General features: G+C 30.4%; 1 protein-coding gene and 1 long non-coding RNA gene across 2 annotated transcripts; one reads left to right on the forward strand and one right to left on the reverse strand.

Annotated features, from left to right (window-relative positions):
* Positions 1 to 283: 283 nt before the first annotated feature.
* Positions 284 to 2,486, reverse strand: LOC122272156 (uncharacterized). Its single transcript, XM_043055435.3, has one exon. It carries the CDS (start codon positions 2,203 to 2,205, stop codon positions 1,027 to 1,029), a length of 1,179 nt encoding a protein of 392 aa, XP_042911369.2. The 5' UTR covers positions 2,206 to 2,486; the 3' UTR covers positions 284 to 1,026.
* A 4,080-nt stretch (positions 2,487 to 6,566) lies between these two features.
* LOC147816628 (uncharacterized) lies at positions 6,567 to 10,228 on the forward strand. The gene is made up of 3 exons (XR_015428447.1): positions 6,567 to 6,717; positions 9,170 to 9,319; positions 10,105 to 10,228. It is a non-coding gene; the product is annotated as an uncharacterized LOC147816628 (long non-coding RNA).
* Positions 10,229 to 17,652: the final 7,424 nt, after the last annotated feature.

A 17,652-nucleotide genomic window follows, 5' to 3' on the forward strand; every position in this document is an offset into this window, starting at 1 on the left:
ACCACACCACTCTTTTTGTTAAGATTTTAGCAATAAAGTACCTATGCTGAAAAGTTGAACATTACAGTTAGAGACAAAATTCAAACATTGTCTCCTTCAGTATTTATAAAAAACAACAGAAGCAGCATATTTTTGAACTATACATTTTAGTTTTTGGAGGTTTTAGTTTTCTCTAAAATAACGAGCATTTGAAATTAAAAAGCAAACTGTCACAGTCCCTACATTCTCATAAATAGAGTTAAACAGTAAATAAAAACTTAAAAAATAAATTGAAAATCAAAACTCAAAGATATACTACACATTTATTTAAAAGAAAATATAAATTGGAAATAGTTTATTGAGAGCAGACATATTATATCAAACCATTTAAATAAAAGTAAATGGTTTTTCGTATTTGCACAACATTTAATTCAATAAACTTTAATCAGCACATACATAAATTTTTCAAACTTAAAAGAAGAAAAAAAAAAAAAGACTTTTGGATTCCAAATTATTATCACAGTAGCTTTTATTTAAATTTGCAGATTATTGCAAAATTTAAAACAAGTTATTTCACTATAAGGAATAATCTTACAAGGGCAACAGCTATCAGTTTTATTCCAAATTCTAATTATAATCTGCAAATATTAGCAAAATAAATCAAAGCGCAGATATTTGTGACACAATTACAGTGAAATTAAGCAATTAGATGATTTGCAAAGAGAAATGGCAAGTTTTAAAAACACGCATCAATAAAAATCGAATGTGAAAATGTAAGAAATGTGATGTAATTGAAAAATTGTTGCTTCCCTTTGCAAATTAGGTTTGCATTTTCTAAAAATAATATAATTAGCAATATTTTTTGAAGATAGTATCAAATTTAGTGAGACCTGAAAGAGAAAAAAATCACGAGAAGCTTAGGATTGAAAAATTAAAACAATTATGAACTATAAAATTCAGAAGTACCTATAAATTCCAAATTTTTTAACAATTGTTAACTTCAACTTTCATTGCTAAAAATAAGATAGAAAATAACTCTTTTACAATTTAGTTATTTGGTGGTACAGTTTCATTCGCTGCTTCTGATACATTTTTCTTTTTCTTCTTCTTGCGCTTCTTTTTCTTTTCCTCAGTGGGCTGTTCTCCACTTCCTTGGGGAGTATTGACTTCACCTTTATCGGTTAAAACAGTATTTTTTAATTTTTTCTCAATTTCCACTATCTGATTATTCAATTTGCTAGTAAGGTTAGTCAACTCGCTCTGCAATGTAGACAGTTCTTGCAAATCACCATAATCTTTTAATCTTTCAAGTTTTGCAACTAAATCTTGGGCTACCTTAGCCATTTCAGTAGAATTTCCTTCAGCTTTTACCTCTTCTTTTATAGCTGAGTTTTCAACTTTGGCTTCCTTGGTAACAGCTGGTTGAGCTTTGGCAGCCTTGGATTTCTTTCTCTTTTTCTTAGACGCAACAGACGCACTTGGATTCTCTGAATTGGGCATGGGGCGATATCGTCGACCTCGTGGTTTTGTCCTCTTCGCACCGGAACCAGGCTTCCTATTGCAATACGAATTCAGTTTCTCTCTGTATTTCTGACATTCTGATTTGCGATGTCCGATTGTCCTGCAATGGAAACAAGAAGGAGCCCGACCCCTGATGGTAATCAATCCATGATGGCTACCGATTTTGAAGAAATGCGGAATATCGTCCATAGTCTGTCCGGGTTTTAAATTCAAGGCAAAATATCGAGAGTCGCAATCGACTTTAGTCCACAAATCTAATTGCATCACCTCCATGAACATCACCTCACCGTAAGGCTCTAAAATACCACGGATAGATTCCTCAGCAATGGCATTCGGAATCCAATGGACGTATCCTCTAACTTCACTCTGGCTAAGAGGTGATATCCAACATGTTCTGGAATTAATCTTCGTGCGCCCAAGTCGAATCAGCTTCTCTCGGATGTCTTTACATTTCACTTGCATTTGCCATTCGTTGGGGAATGACAGGCGACCCATGGCGACAACGTTTTCATCGCCACCAACATGATTTTGAATGAATGAACTGAAATCGGCTGCACTAAATCCTTTGGAAAATTTCGGAAATTGCAGTTTGACAGATAGAGCGAACTTTTTCGCCTCATTCAACTCAAATTTGTCCATGTCTTGAAACACTTCTGGATCGGTACTATATTCCAAAAGTATGGACTTATTATATTCCGTACTCATCGTTATAAAAATAAAATAATAAGGTTTCGAAAATAAAAGTATTATCTCATAGGTACTACGGATCAATGCATGGCACAACAAAACAAACCGATTCGAGAGATACGAGCGCAAAACGCGAATCAGCTTCTTTTTAAGCTAAAAAATGCCAAATCGTAAAACATAATGTCGCCAGAAAAATATTGTTTACGGGAGCCGAGGGAGTAGAGTTTTGAAATCTCGGAACCATCGAACGAGAAAGGATAGAAAAATGACGTCACGTTAGGGAAAACTAAGGGGGAAAACCTGTAACCTCGCGCTTTCGAACTTATTTTGCTAACGTACTGCTATCTTCATTTTCCCTCCCAACTGTCGGATGTCTTTCAAACAATTTGCTGGTGAAAGCGATTCGAACGTTCAAATATAGCAACGCTGTCCAACTGCAAAGAGCCCACGGGCCAGAATTGCGGTCACTGTATACCTGGCGGGCCGCAGTTTGAAAAAGTTGAAGAATAACCTCTTATACAATAACAATTAATAGATGAATTATTAAACAATGGAACAGAAGGATTATAAAACATTTTTCTTGCATTTTAATGGGAAAACTGAGGCCGATCAGCCTGAATAAGGAGTTGGGGGGGGGGGCATGCAGCCTGCCAGTTGGACAGCCCTGAAATATAGGATGTGTTTAGCGCTGACTTTAAATTAAATTTCTGATTTTAAAGATAACTTTTATACTGATATTTATGATTTTCTTATTAAAGTTTTACCTAGATATTTAATGAATATGTAACATAGACATAATTTTTCTCTCAAAAATTTATTGTTTCATGTAATGAATCGATTAAATAAAGTAGTTTCTTGCACAACTTATTTCGAAATAAAACGTGAAAAAATTTTTTGTTCCAAATTTATGTGCATTTATGGCCATATATGTTAAGTATAATTATTGCCATATTTCTATCAAATTTTATTTTATCTATCCTGGGCCGGATTAGCGTATAAGCTAAATCAGCTGTAGCTTGGGGCCCCGAGATGGCAATAAGGGCCCCCAGATCTAACTTTTTCCTTCTTTTTAAAAATTTTATTCGGAGCTGGAGCCCTCTGAAGCCTAAAATACATTTTTTTTTTTTTTTTTTTACATTGGCGAACGCTTTTCAAAATCTAATAGAAGTGTTTACAAGTATAAAATAATTGTTACTTTTTTAACCAGAAGAGCAATAAAAAGGCCTTTTGACTGATGAAAATATCCTGTAGCTTTCGTAGCTACCAGTGATGGGAGTAGTCCATGGATCCTTAAAAGCGGTACTCCATGGAGTAGTCAAATAGCCGCCTCAATTTACACAGTGGGAAATGTTTTCAGCTTCTTTAAATTGCTGTGGGCTCTTTTGTCCACAGAAACACCCTTTTGTCTGATTTCTGAGCAAAAAATTTCTAGGGCTGTGGGAGAATCTTGTTTAGGATCACTCTGTTTCGAAATTTCCGTTGTGTCTCATTGTCGTTAAGGAGCTTCTCGTTTAATTTTAACTTTTCTTTTTTGCAAAATATATGTTTTCCAATTTATTACAAAAGCTTTTTTTCCTTTTAATTATCCTAAATGTTTTAACTAGCTTAATTGTTTAATTTACTTAATTATTGTAATTGATTTTAAGTTGCTATTTTCCAAATTAATCGTGCATGAATCCATGAACTCCATTCGTTATTCATTTAAATGGTGGGCCACCATTTAATTCCCTCTTTGACAGGCCCATCTGCCAAAATTCTTGATTTGGTTTATTTTGGATGAAATTGAGATAACAGATGTGGTAATTTTACTTACTGCTAATAGACAGAAGCAACATGTGATATTGCTTGATAGAGCATTGAAATCAAGTGATCATCAGCTAAACAAATGTTTAAATATATATGTAAAAAATATTGTTCAAACCTCCTGTCTGACCAAATTTTCCATGTATCCCCGAAATATGAATTATGTTGAATTTGTAAAATATGATATTTCGTACACAAAATTCATTTATTTAGTTAGCTTATGCTTTTATTGCTTATTGATCATACTTGTTTCTATTTTTAACTCCCTGATTTTTGTTGTTATTATGTGTTTAAAGTTAATAGGGCATCCAAATTTTTTAATTTATAAGGATTTCAAACTTTTAAAGCAAAGTCGAAATAACTTCTTAAAATTGCAAATTGAAACAATTTATAAAATTTTGGCAGATTTGTTTTTATTTTAAATTTGTGCATCTAATTTAATAAAATAAAAACAAATAAAAAATAAGTTTAAAAAATATAAATAAATGGCTAGATAAAATATAAAACTGTGTTGTCAATGAAAAGGAACATATCTTTTAAACAATTTGAGTATTAATAAATTATTTAAAAATAAACAATTTTAAAAGGTAGAAAAGTTTTTTGATTTGTTTAAAAGGCAAATTTTGTCCCTTCATTTGATCAAGAGACTATTTAATATCAGTGTTGACTGGTCGATACGAATTCTACACTAGGGCTGGGCAATGTCAGAATTTCGATATTGTGGTATATTGTGAGCTTCATATCACGATATTATGATATACCGCGGTAATTAATTTGTTATGTATATTATAAATGCTAAGACTATTTTGCAATTAAAAATTAATGTGTTTAAAGAGCATCATTTAAAAAAATGGGGTACTTATCCTATATTAGCTCGCAGCATAATTATCCCATGGAATCAACTAATTATAAAGCATCATTATTTTAAAACAGAAAAATTTTATTAATATAAACATCAATTACTAATATAAACATCAGCACAATTATAAACATCAAAACAGTTATAAACATCAACACAATTATAAACATCAACAATTATAAATATCAACACAATTATAAACATCACAAGGAGATTCGACAATCTCGGATATTTTTAAAATCAGAAGCACGCTATTCTCAAAATGAAACCAAAATCAGTAAATAAGTATACCATGGAGGGTTGATATAACGCGCGGGTGTTTGAAACCCGATATCGCCAATACCACGGATATGACGCATGCGCTTTAAAGTCAAATGATACCACAATATATTGTAGGAGAAATTTCTAGCTGCCGAGAGGAGGTATCGTAAATATTACGCGCAAGCCTTTGAGTTCTTCACCCCTAAATCAATCACGTGCCATACCAATACCTCCTAGATACCATACCATACCGCCACTTCCTCGCCGCCGGTCGGCCGAAGATATTGGCTAGCGGTGAGTACCGAGAGGTGCAGGCATACCGAAGTTCAATAACTCGGTATTGCCGAAGAATATACTTCCGAATATCATTACCGCGGTATCAAAGAAATACCGGTAAATGACGGTATTACGGTATATTGCCCAGGCCTATTCTACACCCGGTGGTAGACGGATCATAGGTCCCCTTGTTGTCTGACAGTGGAAAGCTTTTGTGGTTTTCCTCATAATGTAACTTAAATGCTGGTCAGTTCCATCAAAACGTCCCCCTCCAAGACGAAAATTTCTTCCAATACTTGATCCTGGAGTTCCCTTGTGTTCTGAATTGAGTTTAAAATTAGAAGTCTAATAAATTGAACATTAGTAGTCGTAAACTCGAAATCGGGTTGGCTGTTCAATGACTATTATAAAATAAACTAATAATTTGGCCGGGATAGCCTGGTTGGCAGGGTGTTGAACTCGCCCTTATGAAAATTTAAGGTATATTTAAGGTTGATTTGAGGTATTTTTGAGGTATTAAGGTTGTTTTGAGGTATATTTGAGGTATATTTAAGGTTGCAGAGAAAACAGAAATAAAAATTATACCTCGTAAAGGTTGTAATTAAGGTGTACGAGGTTGATTTATATATACTTCAGCTTGTTTTGAGGTTGTTTAAAATTCACTTCAAATCATCCAGACTGATAAGGTGATTTTTAAGGTATACCAGGTTTATTTTCTTACATTTGTAACAAAAGAGGTATTTTTGAGGTGTAAAATTTTTTACCTTATTTCAACTAAAAAGAGTGAGATATTTATTGAGGTATATGGAGTCATTTTATTTATACCTAAGCTTATTTTGAGGTTGTTTTAAATTCACTTCAAATCAACCAGACTGATAAGGTGATTTTTAAGGTATATCAAGTTGATTTTCTGATACTTGTAATAAAAGAGGTATTTTTGAGGTATAAAAAAATTGACCTTATTTCAACTAACGAGAGTGAGATATTTATTGAGGTATATGAAGTCCTTTTATTTATACCTAAGCTTATTTTGAGGTTGTTTAAAATTCACTTCATATCAACCAGACTCATGAGGCAGTTTTTAAGGTTCACCAGGTTGTTTTTTTTACACTTGTAACAAAAGAGGTATTTACGAGGTATTAAAAATATAATTTTTTTCAACTAAAGAGAGTGAGGTCTTTATTGAGATGTATGAAGTCATTTTATTTATACCTAAGGTTGTTTTAAGGTTGTTTAAAGTACACTTCATATCAACTAGCTCACTTCCCAGAGTTCCGTGCTAGCCGGCAAATGGCGTGTGTGTTTACAATCGAAAGTTTCTTTAAAATTCGGTAAGTGTGCTTGACATTTATTAATTTAGCTTTGTCACTTTTAATCAAATATGCCTCAATTTTCAAATTTCATTATTTTTGTTTTAAAGACGCGTCCTGATCTTACATTATTTAAGTCGGAGGATATTCTTTGAGGCTATTGTTGTAGGCTTAGCAATAAGACAGATCAATCTAAATATTTCTCGTCGCTGTTTAGGGTAACGTTACTGGTGAATCGTTACAGCAGGTTACGCACAGTATATTTTATTGTTTGTAATTTATTCAAATATAACTATTCTTTTTGTTTTGCTTAAATGTATATGTTTTAACGTAGCAGTATGCAAGCTGATTGAGTAAAAGGTTCATAATTTCTCTTATAAATAAATCACTGAAAATTGAAAGTTAACAGTTTTTATATATTGCAGGTAATAAAACAAATAAACAATACTATTGTAAGGAACGAAATGCATATTTGTTGCCTTCAACAAAAATCTAACATACATATTTAACTAATAAAATAAACATATACAATAAAAATTGCAATCAGGGTAAATACATCACACAAAAATTTTAATATTTCTTCAAAAGTTGCATTTTCATAAAAATATATATTTACAAACATGAGGAAAAAAAAACAATCCTGTTTTTCGAAGTAAATATTCATTTTTTTAAATTAATGTTTACTATTAACAGGTGATTCTAAGGTAGGAAACAAGTTTACCATATCAAATCAACAAATTTCATAAAAAAATATATGAGAATTCCTAATAAAATCTGAAATTTTTTTAATAAAAATATATGTAATATGAGATAAGATTCAAACTAATTTTAGTGAACTAATTTTTTAACCCCCCTCACAAATTAATAAAGCAAACTTCATAAATTTTCATAATCTGAAAAATATTTTGTTTTTAAACTCCAGAAATGATGAGAAATTGGAAATTCTAACATTATCGCAGAGAAAGAAAAGAATTTTTTTTATTTTTAAATGTGCAGAGTAAATAAAAATATAACGCTAATAAATAAAGAATTTTGAAAATTAAATTCTAATAACATTAAATTATGTAAGGATCACAGAAAACTATAATATCAATGAAAACAAATCAGAACCGAATAATTTCGGTAATAATAAGTGATTGATATTAACAGCGATTACATTATATATAAGCGGGGATTACTGAACTTACATATACATTGCCTCTAGAGAGAAAAAAGTTATTCTAATTCTAGATTGTTCACCACATTAGCAAAATAAATTTTTCCAGTGTCATCGCACTGGATGGAAATACAAACAGAAGATATATTTGTCACAGGAATTAAGTTAAAGTTGCCAGAATTAGTTACTTGTGTAATATGGCTTAGTTCAACATTAAAATTAAGATTAAGAGAACGCATCTTTTCACCAGAAATCATTTCTTCAATAACACCATAATAATTCCAGCAACAGCATATTGAATTCTGACAAGTACAAGTTACTAAAATTTTTACGAAGAAATTAATGCAGCCTAGTTTAAGTTTACTTGCCCTTTTATACATAAGCTTGGTTTAGTTGAGTATCTTAAAAGTATTTGTATGTGTATCACCTATTAAATAATATCTGAAGTTAGTTAGCAAAAAGGCAACTATAGGTGAAGGAAAACTGCAATCACTTAAAAAATTCTCATGCAAAATTCAAACTTTTTGTCCGTTTAGTCCACTAAGGCAACGCCCCGCTCTTCCGTGCCACAGGTCCTGGGTTCGATCCTTGGGCCGGGCAAGGTTGACTCAGCCTTTCATTCCTTCAGTGGGTCGATAAATGAGTACCAAGCATGCTTGAGAACTAAACACTGGGGGTTCCGCGTTCGGCTGACCACCTAACCGGAACATCTGCTCCTGCATCCCAGAGCCCAAGGTCAAGAAAACTGAAATGGGCACAGCAGACCTTGGCCCTCTATGGGCTGTCGCGCCACTGTGTTTAGTTTTATTTTAGTTTTTAGTCCGCTAAGGCAAAATCTTGAATATTATTCTAGATCAACATGATGCAGTTTAATATTTTGGAATGATTTTCAATTTATTTTTAATAAGACTCGTGAAGACTCGTAAAGAGACTAAAAGAACATGAAAACTTTTCGTATAAATAGTGTGCTCTAATAAAATAGTTTTTATCTTTAATCCACAAAGAATATTGTATAAAACAAATTTACTGAGACAGCTATTCCAAAAAAATAATTTTATTATTTCAATTAAATATTAAAATCATTTTGGTGAACCTATACTTAATCTGCTTATATTGTAGTTAAAAAAGTTTAAAAGTATTATTGACTCTGGATTTTTGTTGTCAACATTAGTAACTTATCAAAGTTATATAAATATATATTTCAATTTCCTTCAATTTCTTAAAAAAAAATCTCATCTGAAAATTTCCAAATGAAACTTGCTTATGCAACTTTTATATAACTTGATTTTACTCAACTTGAACATGCAACTTTTACAGAGCTGCTCCGTAAATGGCATCCAGAATTTCAAGGTTTGAATAAGGCTGTCAATAATACGTGCTCTGCAGCTAGGAGGAAGTGGAGACTAGTAACTGGAGAGCCTTCCCCTGGGAGTAACTCTAAATATACACCAAAAAGAAAAAAGACAAGTAAATTATTCTCCTTTGATTCAATGAAATCTTTTCACCTAAAAAATTACTGATAAAGTTTGCATGATCTTTGATTTTTGAAAACATTATTTTATAGCATTATCTTAAATTATTCTCTCAGGCAAGTAAACATATAAACTTAATGTTGCTTTTATTTCGATGGGGCATGAAAAACACAAAACATTGATGTTCTACATTCTTTTATTAAAAGATGATTGATTCTTGATCACATTAAATAAAAGGTTGAAAATGACCTTTTGTCTTTAAAAACCTTACGTGATAGACAATTATTTTCGGAATCAGCATCATTGAGAATTGGTTTTAGTACAATTTCTTTTGCGAAATTGGACTAAAAATTTAAACAAGCAGGCCAGTGTAATTGAATTTATTCAAAATTTGCTGAGAAAAAAATTTAAATATCAGCATAACAATCCATAATTAAAAATGGTCGGTTGAATTATTGGAAAATTAAGAATTTCAATAAGCGTGTTATTTCTACAGCAGTTTTTATATGCATCTTATAGAAAAATTAGCTTTTTTAAGTGATATGTTTAAACAGTCAAAATAAAGAATTGAAATATACTGGGAGGAGAGTTTTGCAGGTCATTATTATTATTCATCTGCTGTTACTAAAGAAACCATTTATTTATTCAAAATTGAATAGAAATAATAATAAAAGGTGATTTATGCAACGAAATAAGCTTTAAAATATTATTCTAATCTTTTAAAATTTGTCATTATCAATGTAAATATGACTCTCGCTAATTCAAATTTTTTATTTATAGGTTCCAATGCTCCAAATAACGTAAGCACAGCAAACTTGCAGAAGAAGCAGAGTAATTGTCAAGAATTTTGATTTCTTGAACGAAAAATTAATTTTTTTTTGTTAATAAAAGTTTTTATTTGTAAGCTGGCTAAATTATTTAAATTTGCTGTTATTTCGCTTTTACAAAAAATTAGCGCCTTTAACATCTATTCTATATAAATGAGTTCCCACATTTTTCTGAAACAAATGTATCCTCTTTTCACGATAGTTTAATTGAAATTATTAAAATTACAGAAACATTTGAAATGTTCTTTTAAGGTTTATGAGTCAGCATACTTAACATTATTCAACTCTACATGTTAATTCAAGATTAATAAATTTTATGAACTATTTAATTGCAAATTAGCACAAGGTTCACAAACTATAAATTAAAGGCGTTAAGTGAAAATTCCTATTTTGAATTGTGTGAGGAAGAATACATTCCAATGGGTTGTATTTCAAAATTAAAGGAAGATATATTCTTTGCATTGCATTTTACTTTTCTTCACACAATACATGGAAATCAGTCGAAAATTCTTTCGAAAGAAAGATTCATCCGTATTCCGCCTATGTGTTTAGAAAATAGTTTCTTAGCATCAGGATTAGCAGTGAAAATTAAGACAGACCGTAAAAAGTTAATAAGTAATTACCACCTAATGTGTAACATTAAAAACTCCATCAGAGTGATAAATACCTCTACAAGTGAAAAGATATATATTTTAGGTTAAAAATTAGCAGTCTAAGGAGAAACATTTTAATTATATTTAATTACCAGCATTAGCATAAAAAAATATAACCTGAAGGGAAAAATGGCATATTTTAGTTTGATTAAAAAAATTTCCTTTACAAGCATAAAAACCTATATTTGAGGTGAAAAATAATACACCTTACGTTAGTAAAAAATCACCTTTCCAACTATCAAAAATTACACCTGAGGTAGATTTGAAATAACCTGAAGAGTAAAATGACATGCCTCAGGTTGAAAAATATATACCTCTACAAGCATAAAATTAGATACCTGAGGTTGAAAAATAATTACCTGAGGTCGAACAACATACACCTGAGGTTGATTTATAATAACCTGAAGTGTAAAATGACACACCTTAGGTTGTTGAATAAATACTTCCACAAGAGTAAAAAAATATATTTCAAGCTGATAAGTAATAACCTAAGGTCGAACAAAATACACCTGAGGTTGATTTGAAATAACCTGAAGTGTAAAATGACACACCATACGTTGAAAAATATATATCTCTACAAGCATAAAATTAGATACCTGAGGTTGAAAAATAATTACCTGAAGTGGAACAAAATACACCTGAGGTTGATTTATAATAACCTGAAGTGTAAAATGACACACTTTAGGTTGTTGAATAAATACTTCCACAAGTGTAAATAAATATACTTCAAGCTGATAAGTAATAACCTAAGGTTGAAAATGAAACACTTTAAAGTAGTAAATATCTACCTCTCCCCAGATGTAAAATTAAACACCTCAAGTTGAAACATATATACCTCTGGAGGTATATATTAAGGTATATTTGAGGTTGGTTTTGAGGTATTCATTTGCACCCTTTTCAACCTCAACGACGTCTTTAAATAACAACCTCCTTTATACCTTTAAAATATACCTTGTTTATACCTCATTTATACCTCGATTTTTTCATAAGGGCGTGTTTATGAGAGTGGGATTTCGAATCCAGCCGACCGAAGAATACCCATGTATAAAATGGTGACTGGTGCATGTTAAATATGCCGTGGTCACAAAGTCCTCTAAGTTCTCACAACAAATCAATACCTCTGGGTACTGATCCAATTCTCTTGTCTTCTGGATTGAATTCAAAATTATAAGGTGATTATTCAATATTATACGGAGTTAAACATTTGTAGTCGTAAACTCAAATTAAGTCGGTTGTTCAACGGCGGTTATAAAAAAAAATAATACTAATAATCAAATTGTATTTTCTTATGTTGCTTATTTTTGACACACCTTCATGTTTCTAAGTCATAGAGCAGCAAAGCGAAATGCAACGTTTAAAAAAAAACAATTTAGAAAAAAAAAAAAATTCGCAAAAAAAAAAAAATAATAATCATTTGAAATTCCAAATAACATAGATTCAGAATTTCAAGAAAAAAAAGCTCTGTTAAACATATAATGGTTCTTCTAACATACCAAATCTTTACTCTGTGCTTATGATGTTCTTAAAATGAGTTTCTGTTTTTTTCCTCGTTCAAAAAATATGTGTAATAATAGAAAAGCTCTACATTACATTATAGTCCCATCACAATCAATATATTTAACAATCAAGCAATATTATCAAATTTTTAACAATATAATGTTAATATTCAGCAATAAAAAATACGACAGTTTACTTTAGGTGTATAGAAATAGAATTGAACTTAAAAGGGCCCCATCATTTTCAGTAGCTTAGGGCCTCGCCAAGCTTAAATCCGGCTCTGTATCTATCATGTAATCTTTTCAAAATACTTAGAGAAAAAAAATTCGTCATAGTTAAAAAGAAAAAATGTTTTTTAGTAAAATTTCGCAATTTTTTCTTAAAGAAAAATAAAAATTTTGATTTTTTTTAGGAGCGAAATTTCTTAAGATTGATATTTAAAAATTTCCAAAATCACAATTCTAAATTTTTAGTTAGAAATTGTATTAAGTTAGAATTGTGTAAGTTATTTTTTACTCTGTTGGAATCTTAATCTTTTTAGTTATTTCTTAATACATTGGAACTTTTAAAAATACTTATTTATAATAAAATGGTAAATTACAAATTTTGGGGAGAAAGGAAAACAAACGTAGTTTTTTTTCTCTGTCTTGAGATTCTTTATTAAATATAAGCTAAGTTATTCTATTCAGTTATATTAATTCTTTTATGATTAGAGTAGCATTATTTGGCTTTATTCAAATAATATTTCAGATTATCCTAATGAATGCGAGTAATTCTACTTCAAAAAGTTTTTAACGAACTTATGCGACATATAAAAAAAAAAAATTCTTTCGAATGACTTTTGCATAATTCATTTACATACACAATTGTAGATTATAAGACAAAAAAATGAATAAGAACAATTGAGAGTATTTTGGAATTGAAAATTTCTTTAATTAGAACTATTAGAAATATTTTCATAGTTTTTAGCTACTAACACGAATTTGTAGCGTAAAAAATCACAATGAAATATTTAAATAAAAAATAAAGTGTGATTACTTGGACCACTTGTCTTCTTAGTTGGCTTCAATATAAAAAGGTAATAAAAGAGCTGAAAATTTTTCCATATAGTCATTTTTGAATTATTATAAAGTTGCTGATAAATTAGAGGCATAGTTAAGAAACCTTTTTTTTTTTATTCTTTATTTTTTGGTTCATCTTATGAAAAGACGAATAGTTCCCCTTTTAATTTTCTAAGTAAAGCAGATATTTTTACTCTTATATCTATAATACCGAAATATACAAGACAGTTTATTTATTGAAAAATTATGTAATACTTTAGGAATAAAATTTGCTAAGATTAAGATTAAAACATTTTTAAATCACAATTTTTAACATTTTTTCTTAGACATAGTTTTAAAAAAATGCCTGAATAAGAAAAACATTTTAGTTATTTCTGAATCTGTTGTTTGACATTTGACCTTTTAAAAATACTTACTTTTAATGAAATGATAAATTACAAATTTTAGGGTTGAAAGAAACTAAAGAATAATTTTATTTTCTGTTTTGAGATTCTCTATTAAATATTCAGTTATTCTAAAGATATTCAGTAATGTTCATTTGTTGTCATTAAATTAGCATTATTTGTTTTTATTCAAATAATATTTTAGATTATTCCAATTTATGCGATTAATTTTACTTCCAAAAGTTTTTAACAAATTTATGCGACGTGCAAGAAAGAGAATTTCTTTCGAATGTCTTTTACGTAATTCATTTGCATACAGAATGGAATAGTATTATTAGAGAAACAATTGAGAGTATTTTGTATTAAATGTTTTTTTTCAATGAAGGCTAATTAAGGATATTTCATCGTATTAAGCGACTAGTGAAAAATAGAATTTGTAATAAAAAAAATCACAAATAACACCTATGGCAAGACCGGCAGCAATGAAATTGTGCCTCTTTAGACGATCCAAGATTTAGAGATCAAGATTAGACGATTTAGACTCGTCAAGATCAAGATTAGACGATTTAGACTTGTTGAAATTGGATCGTCTTAAGGATTGATATTGATGGAAACTTGTTTTGCTTTGAGCTTGGACCGTGTAAACAATCATCCAAGAACTTGGTCCAATTTCTTGGACGATAGTAGACCAAGGGCGCCGGCAGAATAATATAAAAGAGGTGCAACCCTCTAACAAACTACCCCCCCCCCACACACACACAAATTACAAATATTCTGTTATTACATTTTGTTTTGTTATTACATATACTTTCATCTGTTAATTTTTTCAAGATACATTTCTTCATTGTTAACAAGATATTTAAAAAGAAGTACGAATTTCTTGTGCTTGCAAATTTTGCCACGAGAAACTATACTGATGGCGCTGGCATAGCTACTGACTTTGAAACACAAATAACTAATTTCGTATACTAACGTGTTTCTGCACGCTTAACATTGGTATTTATTGTGTTGATGAAGTTTCACAGTTTTGAGAAGTCAGTTAGAGTTATACACCTTTGCTAAACTAAATAACTAATAGAAAATATAATATTACTTATATTTTTTAAAGGAAATTTAAAAATATAGCTTAGATGTCTGCCAAGTTTGTTCAATAAAAATATGTTTAATAAAAACTTTTATAACAAAATTGTTTTTCTGTATCTCTTTAATTGTTTAAAAAAAAGTCAGGGGGGTGCAAGTGCACCCCCTTGCACCCCGCTGCCGGCGCCCTTGTGGTAGACCATGTTCTACTTTCCATCCAAGTTTTTTCTCCCTTAACCAATCAGCGTCTTAGGTTTTGTGACGTTAACAAACAGGCAGCAAGTTATGTCATTTTGTTGTCGATTTTCAGGGCCTGATTATCGCCTAGGACCAATAGGCACGGCCCTAGGGCCCACTCTTTCGGGGGGGGGGGGGCTCAAAAATTAGTAAAAAATCACAATATTACTTTTTTAAAAAAAATACCGAAAGAAGCAGTTTATCACAAAAAAAAACATTTTTTATTTCAAATTTTCTTTATATTGTGATAAACCAAACTCGTGTAAGCTTTGCACTAATCAAATTCGAAAGTACAGCTGAATTTTAATTGGTGCAATTCTTTCTCCAACAGCTTGCAATGCAAATGCAACGAGAATGTAAATTCGCAAAGTCTCTCATAGTGTCAAAAAGAACTAAAAGCTTATTCTTAACAAATATGTAAAGCTGTAGATGGAAAGCTACAATCTTTGAAACAATTCAGCTAATCAGTGTCTTTTATCAAAAATCACTGATTTCAATTGTTTGTGATCAAACTATTTTAATTTTCATACAACATTATTTTGTTGTTTGATATCTAGCTTTAATATTTAAATGTCTAAACTTTATCTTAGAAAAATAATCTTCAATTGTCTGCTTTCAAAATTTTTTAGAATGTTTCTCTTGAATCATGCAGTTCAATAGATTCTTTTGATTGTTAGGACTACAAAAAGAATCTAGAAGAGAAGAAGAAATATAAAAGAAATTGTTAGGACTATGCTCTTTAGAAATTTAATTTCAAAATATTTTGTTAGGGGCCCGGAAAATTTTGTGGGTCATGGGCCTGAATTTGTCTTGATCGGTCCCCTAATAAACCTATAAAAAGTTCCTTCGGAACGATTCTTCAGTACATTGAACCTTAATTTCTGACCGAGTTTGAATATTATAGGTTAATATTAAAGGGAGTTAAGGGGTGTGCATGCCTCCAGAAACCATATTTGTCTGTTTTTCAGACATTATTCGCGCTTTAAGACCGAGACATACCTATTTTTATATTAAAAAAAATTTATTTTCGGTAAAATATGGAAAGACTTGTTGTTAAAATAATAATAAAAATAAACAAATAAATAAAAAATTATCCGTTATTTATCCGATTTTATGCTTTTATTTGCTGTTTTTCAAAAAAATAATAATAATAATTTTTATGATAAGAAAACGTTATTGACGCTAAAACACGTTAGAAAGAAATATGAAATTAAATAAAAAATGAAAAAAAAAAAAAAGAAAAACCTCAAATCGCTTTCGGGTTTCGAATCTAAGTTCGGCATGGCGAACTTGTCGGCAGCATTCTACCAACCATGCCACGCTCCACACGAAGCTCTCGCGAATATTTAGCTTTAAGTACACTTTTTCGGATAAGTAAACAAAACGTATTTTGGTCCTTTGTTGGTCCCCTAATAAGCCTATAAAAATTTCCTTTAGTACGATTCTTCGGTAGATTGAACATTAATTTCTGACCGAGTTTGAATATTATAGGTTAATATTAAAGGGAGTTAAGGAGGTGACGTGTGCATGCCTCCTGAAACCATATTTGTCTGTTTTTCAGACATTATTCGCGCTTTAAGACCGAGACATACCTATTTTTATATAAAAAAACACTTTATTTTCGGTAAAATATGGAAAGACTTGTTGTTAAAATAATAATAAAAATAAATAAATAAATAAAAAAATTATCCGTTATTTATCCGCTTTTATGCTTTTATTTGCTGTTTTTCAAAAAAAAAAAAATAATAATAATAATTTTTATGATAAGAAATCGTTATTGACGCTAAAACACGTAAAAAAAATAATATGAAATAAAATAAAAAATGAAAAAAATGTAAAATCTCCAATCGCCGGAGGGTTTCGAATCTACGTTCTCCATGGCGAACTTGTCCGCAGCATTCTACCAACCACGCCACGCTTCACACGAAGCTCTCGCGAATATTTAGCTTTAAGTACACTTTTTCGGATAAGTAAACAAAACGTATTTTGGTCCTTTGTTGGTCCCCTAATAAGCCTATACAAATTTCCTTTAGTACGATTCTTCGGTACATTGAGCCTTAATTTCTGACCGAGTTTGAATATTATAGGTTAATATTAAAGGGAGTTAAGGCGGTGACGTGTGCATGCCTCCAGAAACCATATTTGGTTGTTTTTCAGACATTATTCGCGCTTTAAGACCGAGACATACCTATTTTTATATAAAAAACACTTTATATTCGGTAAAAAATGGAAAGACTTGTTGTTAAAATAATAATAAAAATAAATGAATAAATAAACAAAAATCTCCGTTATTTATCCGGTTTTATTTGCTGTTTTTCAAAAAAAAAAAAATATAATAATTTTCATGATAAGAAAACGTTATTGACGCTAAAACACGTTAAAAAAATAATATGAAATAAAATAAAAAATGAAAAAAATGAAAAATCTCAAATCGCCGGAGGATTTCGTTCCTAGGTTCTCCATGGCGAACTTGTCCGCAGCATTCTACCAACCACGCCAAGCTTTACACGAAGCACTCGCGAATATCTAGTTTTAAGTACACTTTTTCGGAAAAGTAAACAAAACGTATTTTGGTCCTTTATTGGTCCCC

This window comes from Parasteatoda tepidariorum, chromosome 1 (assembly GCF_982258835.1).
Source record: "Parasteatoda tepidariorum strain Cologne lab strain chromosome 1, Ptep-v5.0, whole genome shotgun sequence".
Taxonomy (NCBI): domain Eukaryota; kingdom Metazoa; phylum Arthropoda; class Arachnida; order Araneae; family Theridiidae; genus Parasteatoda; species Parasteatoda tepidariorum.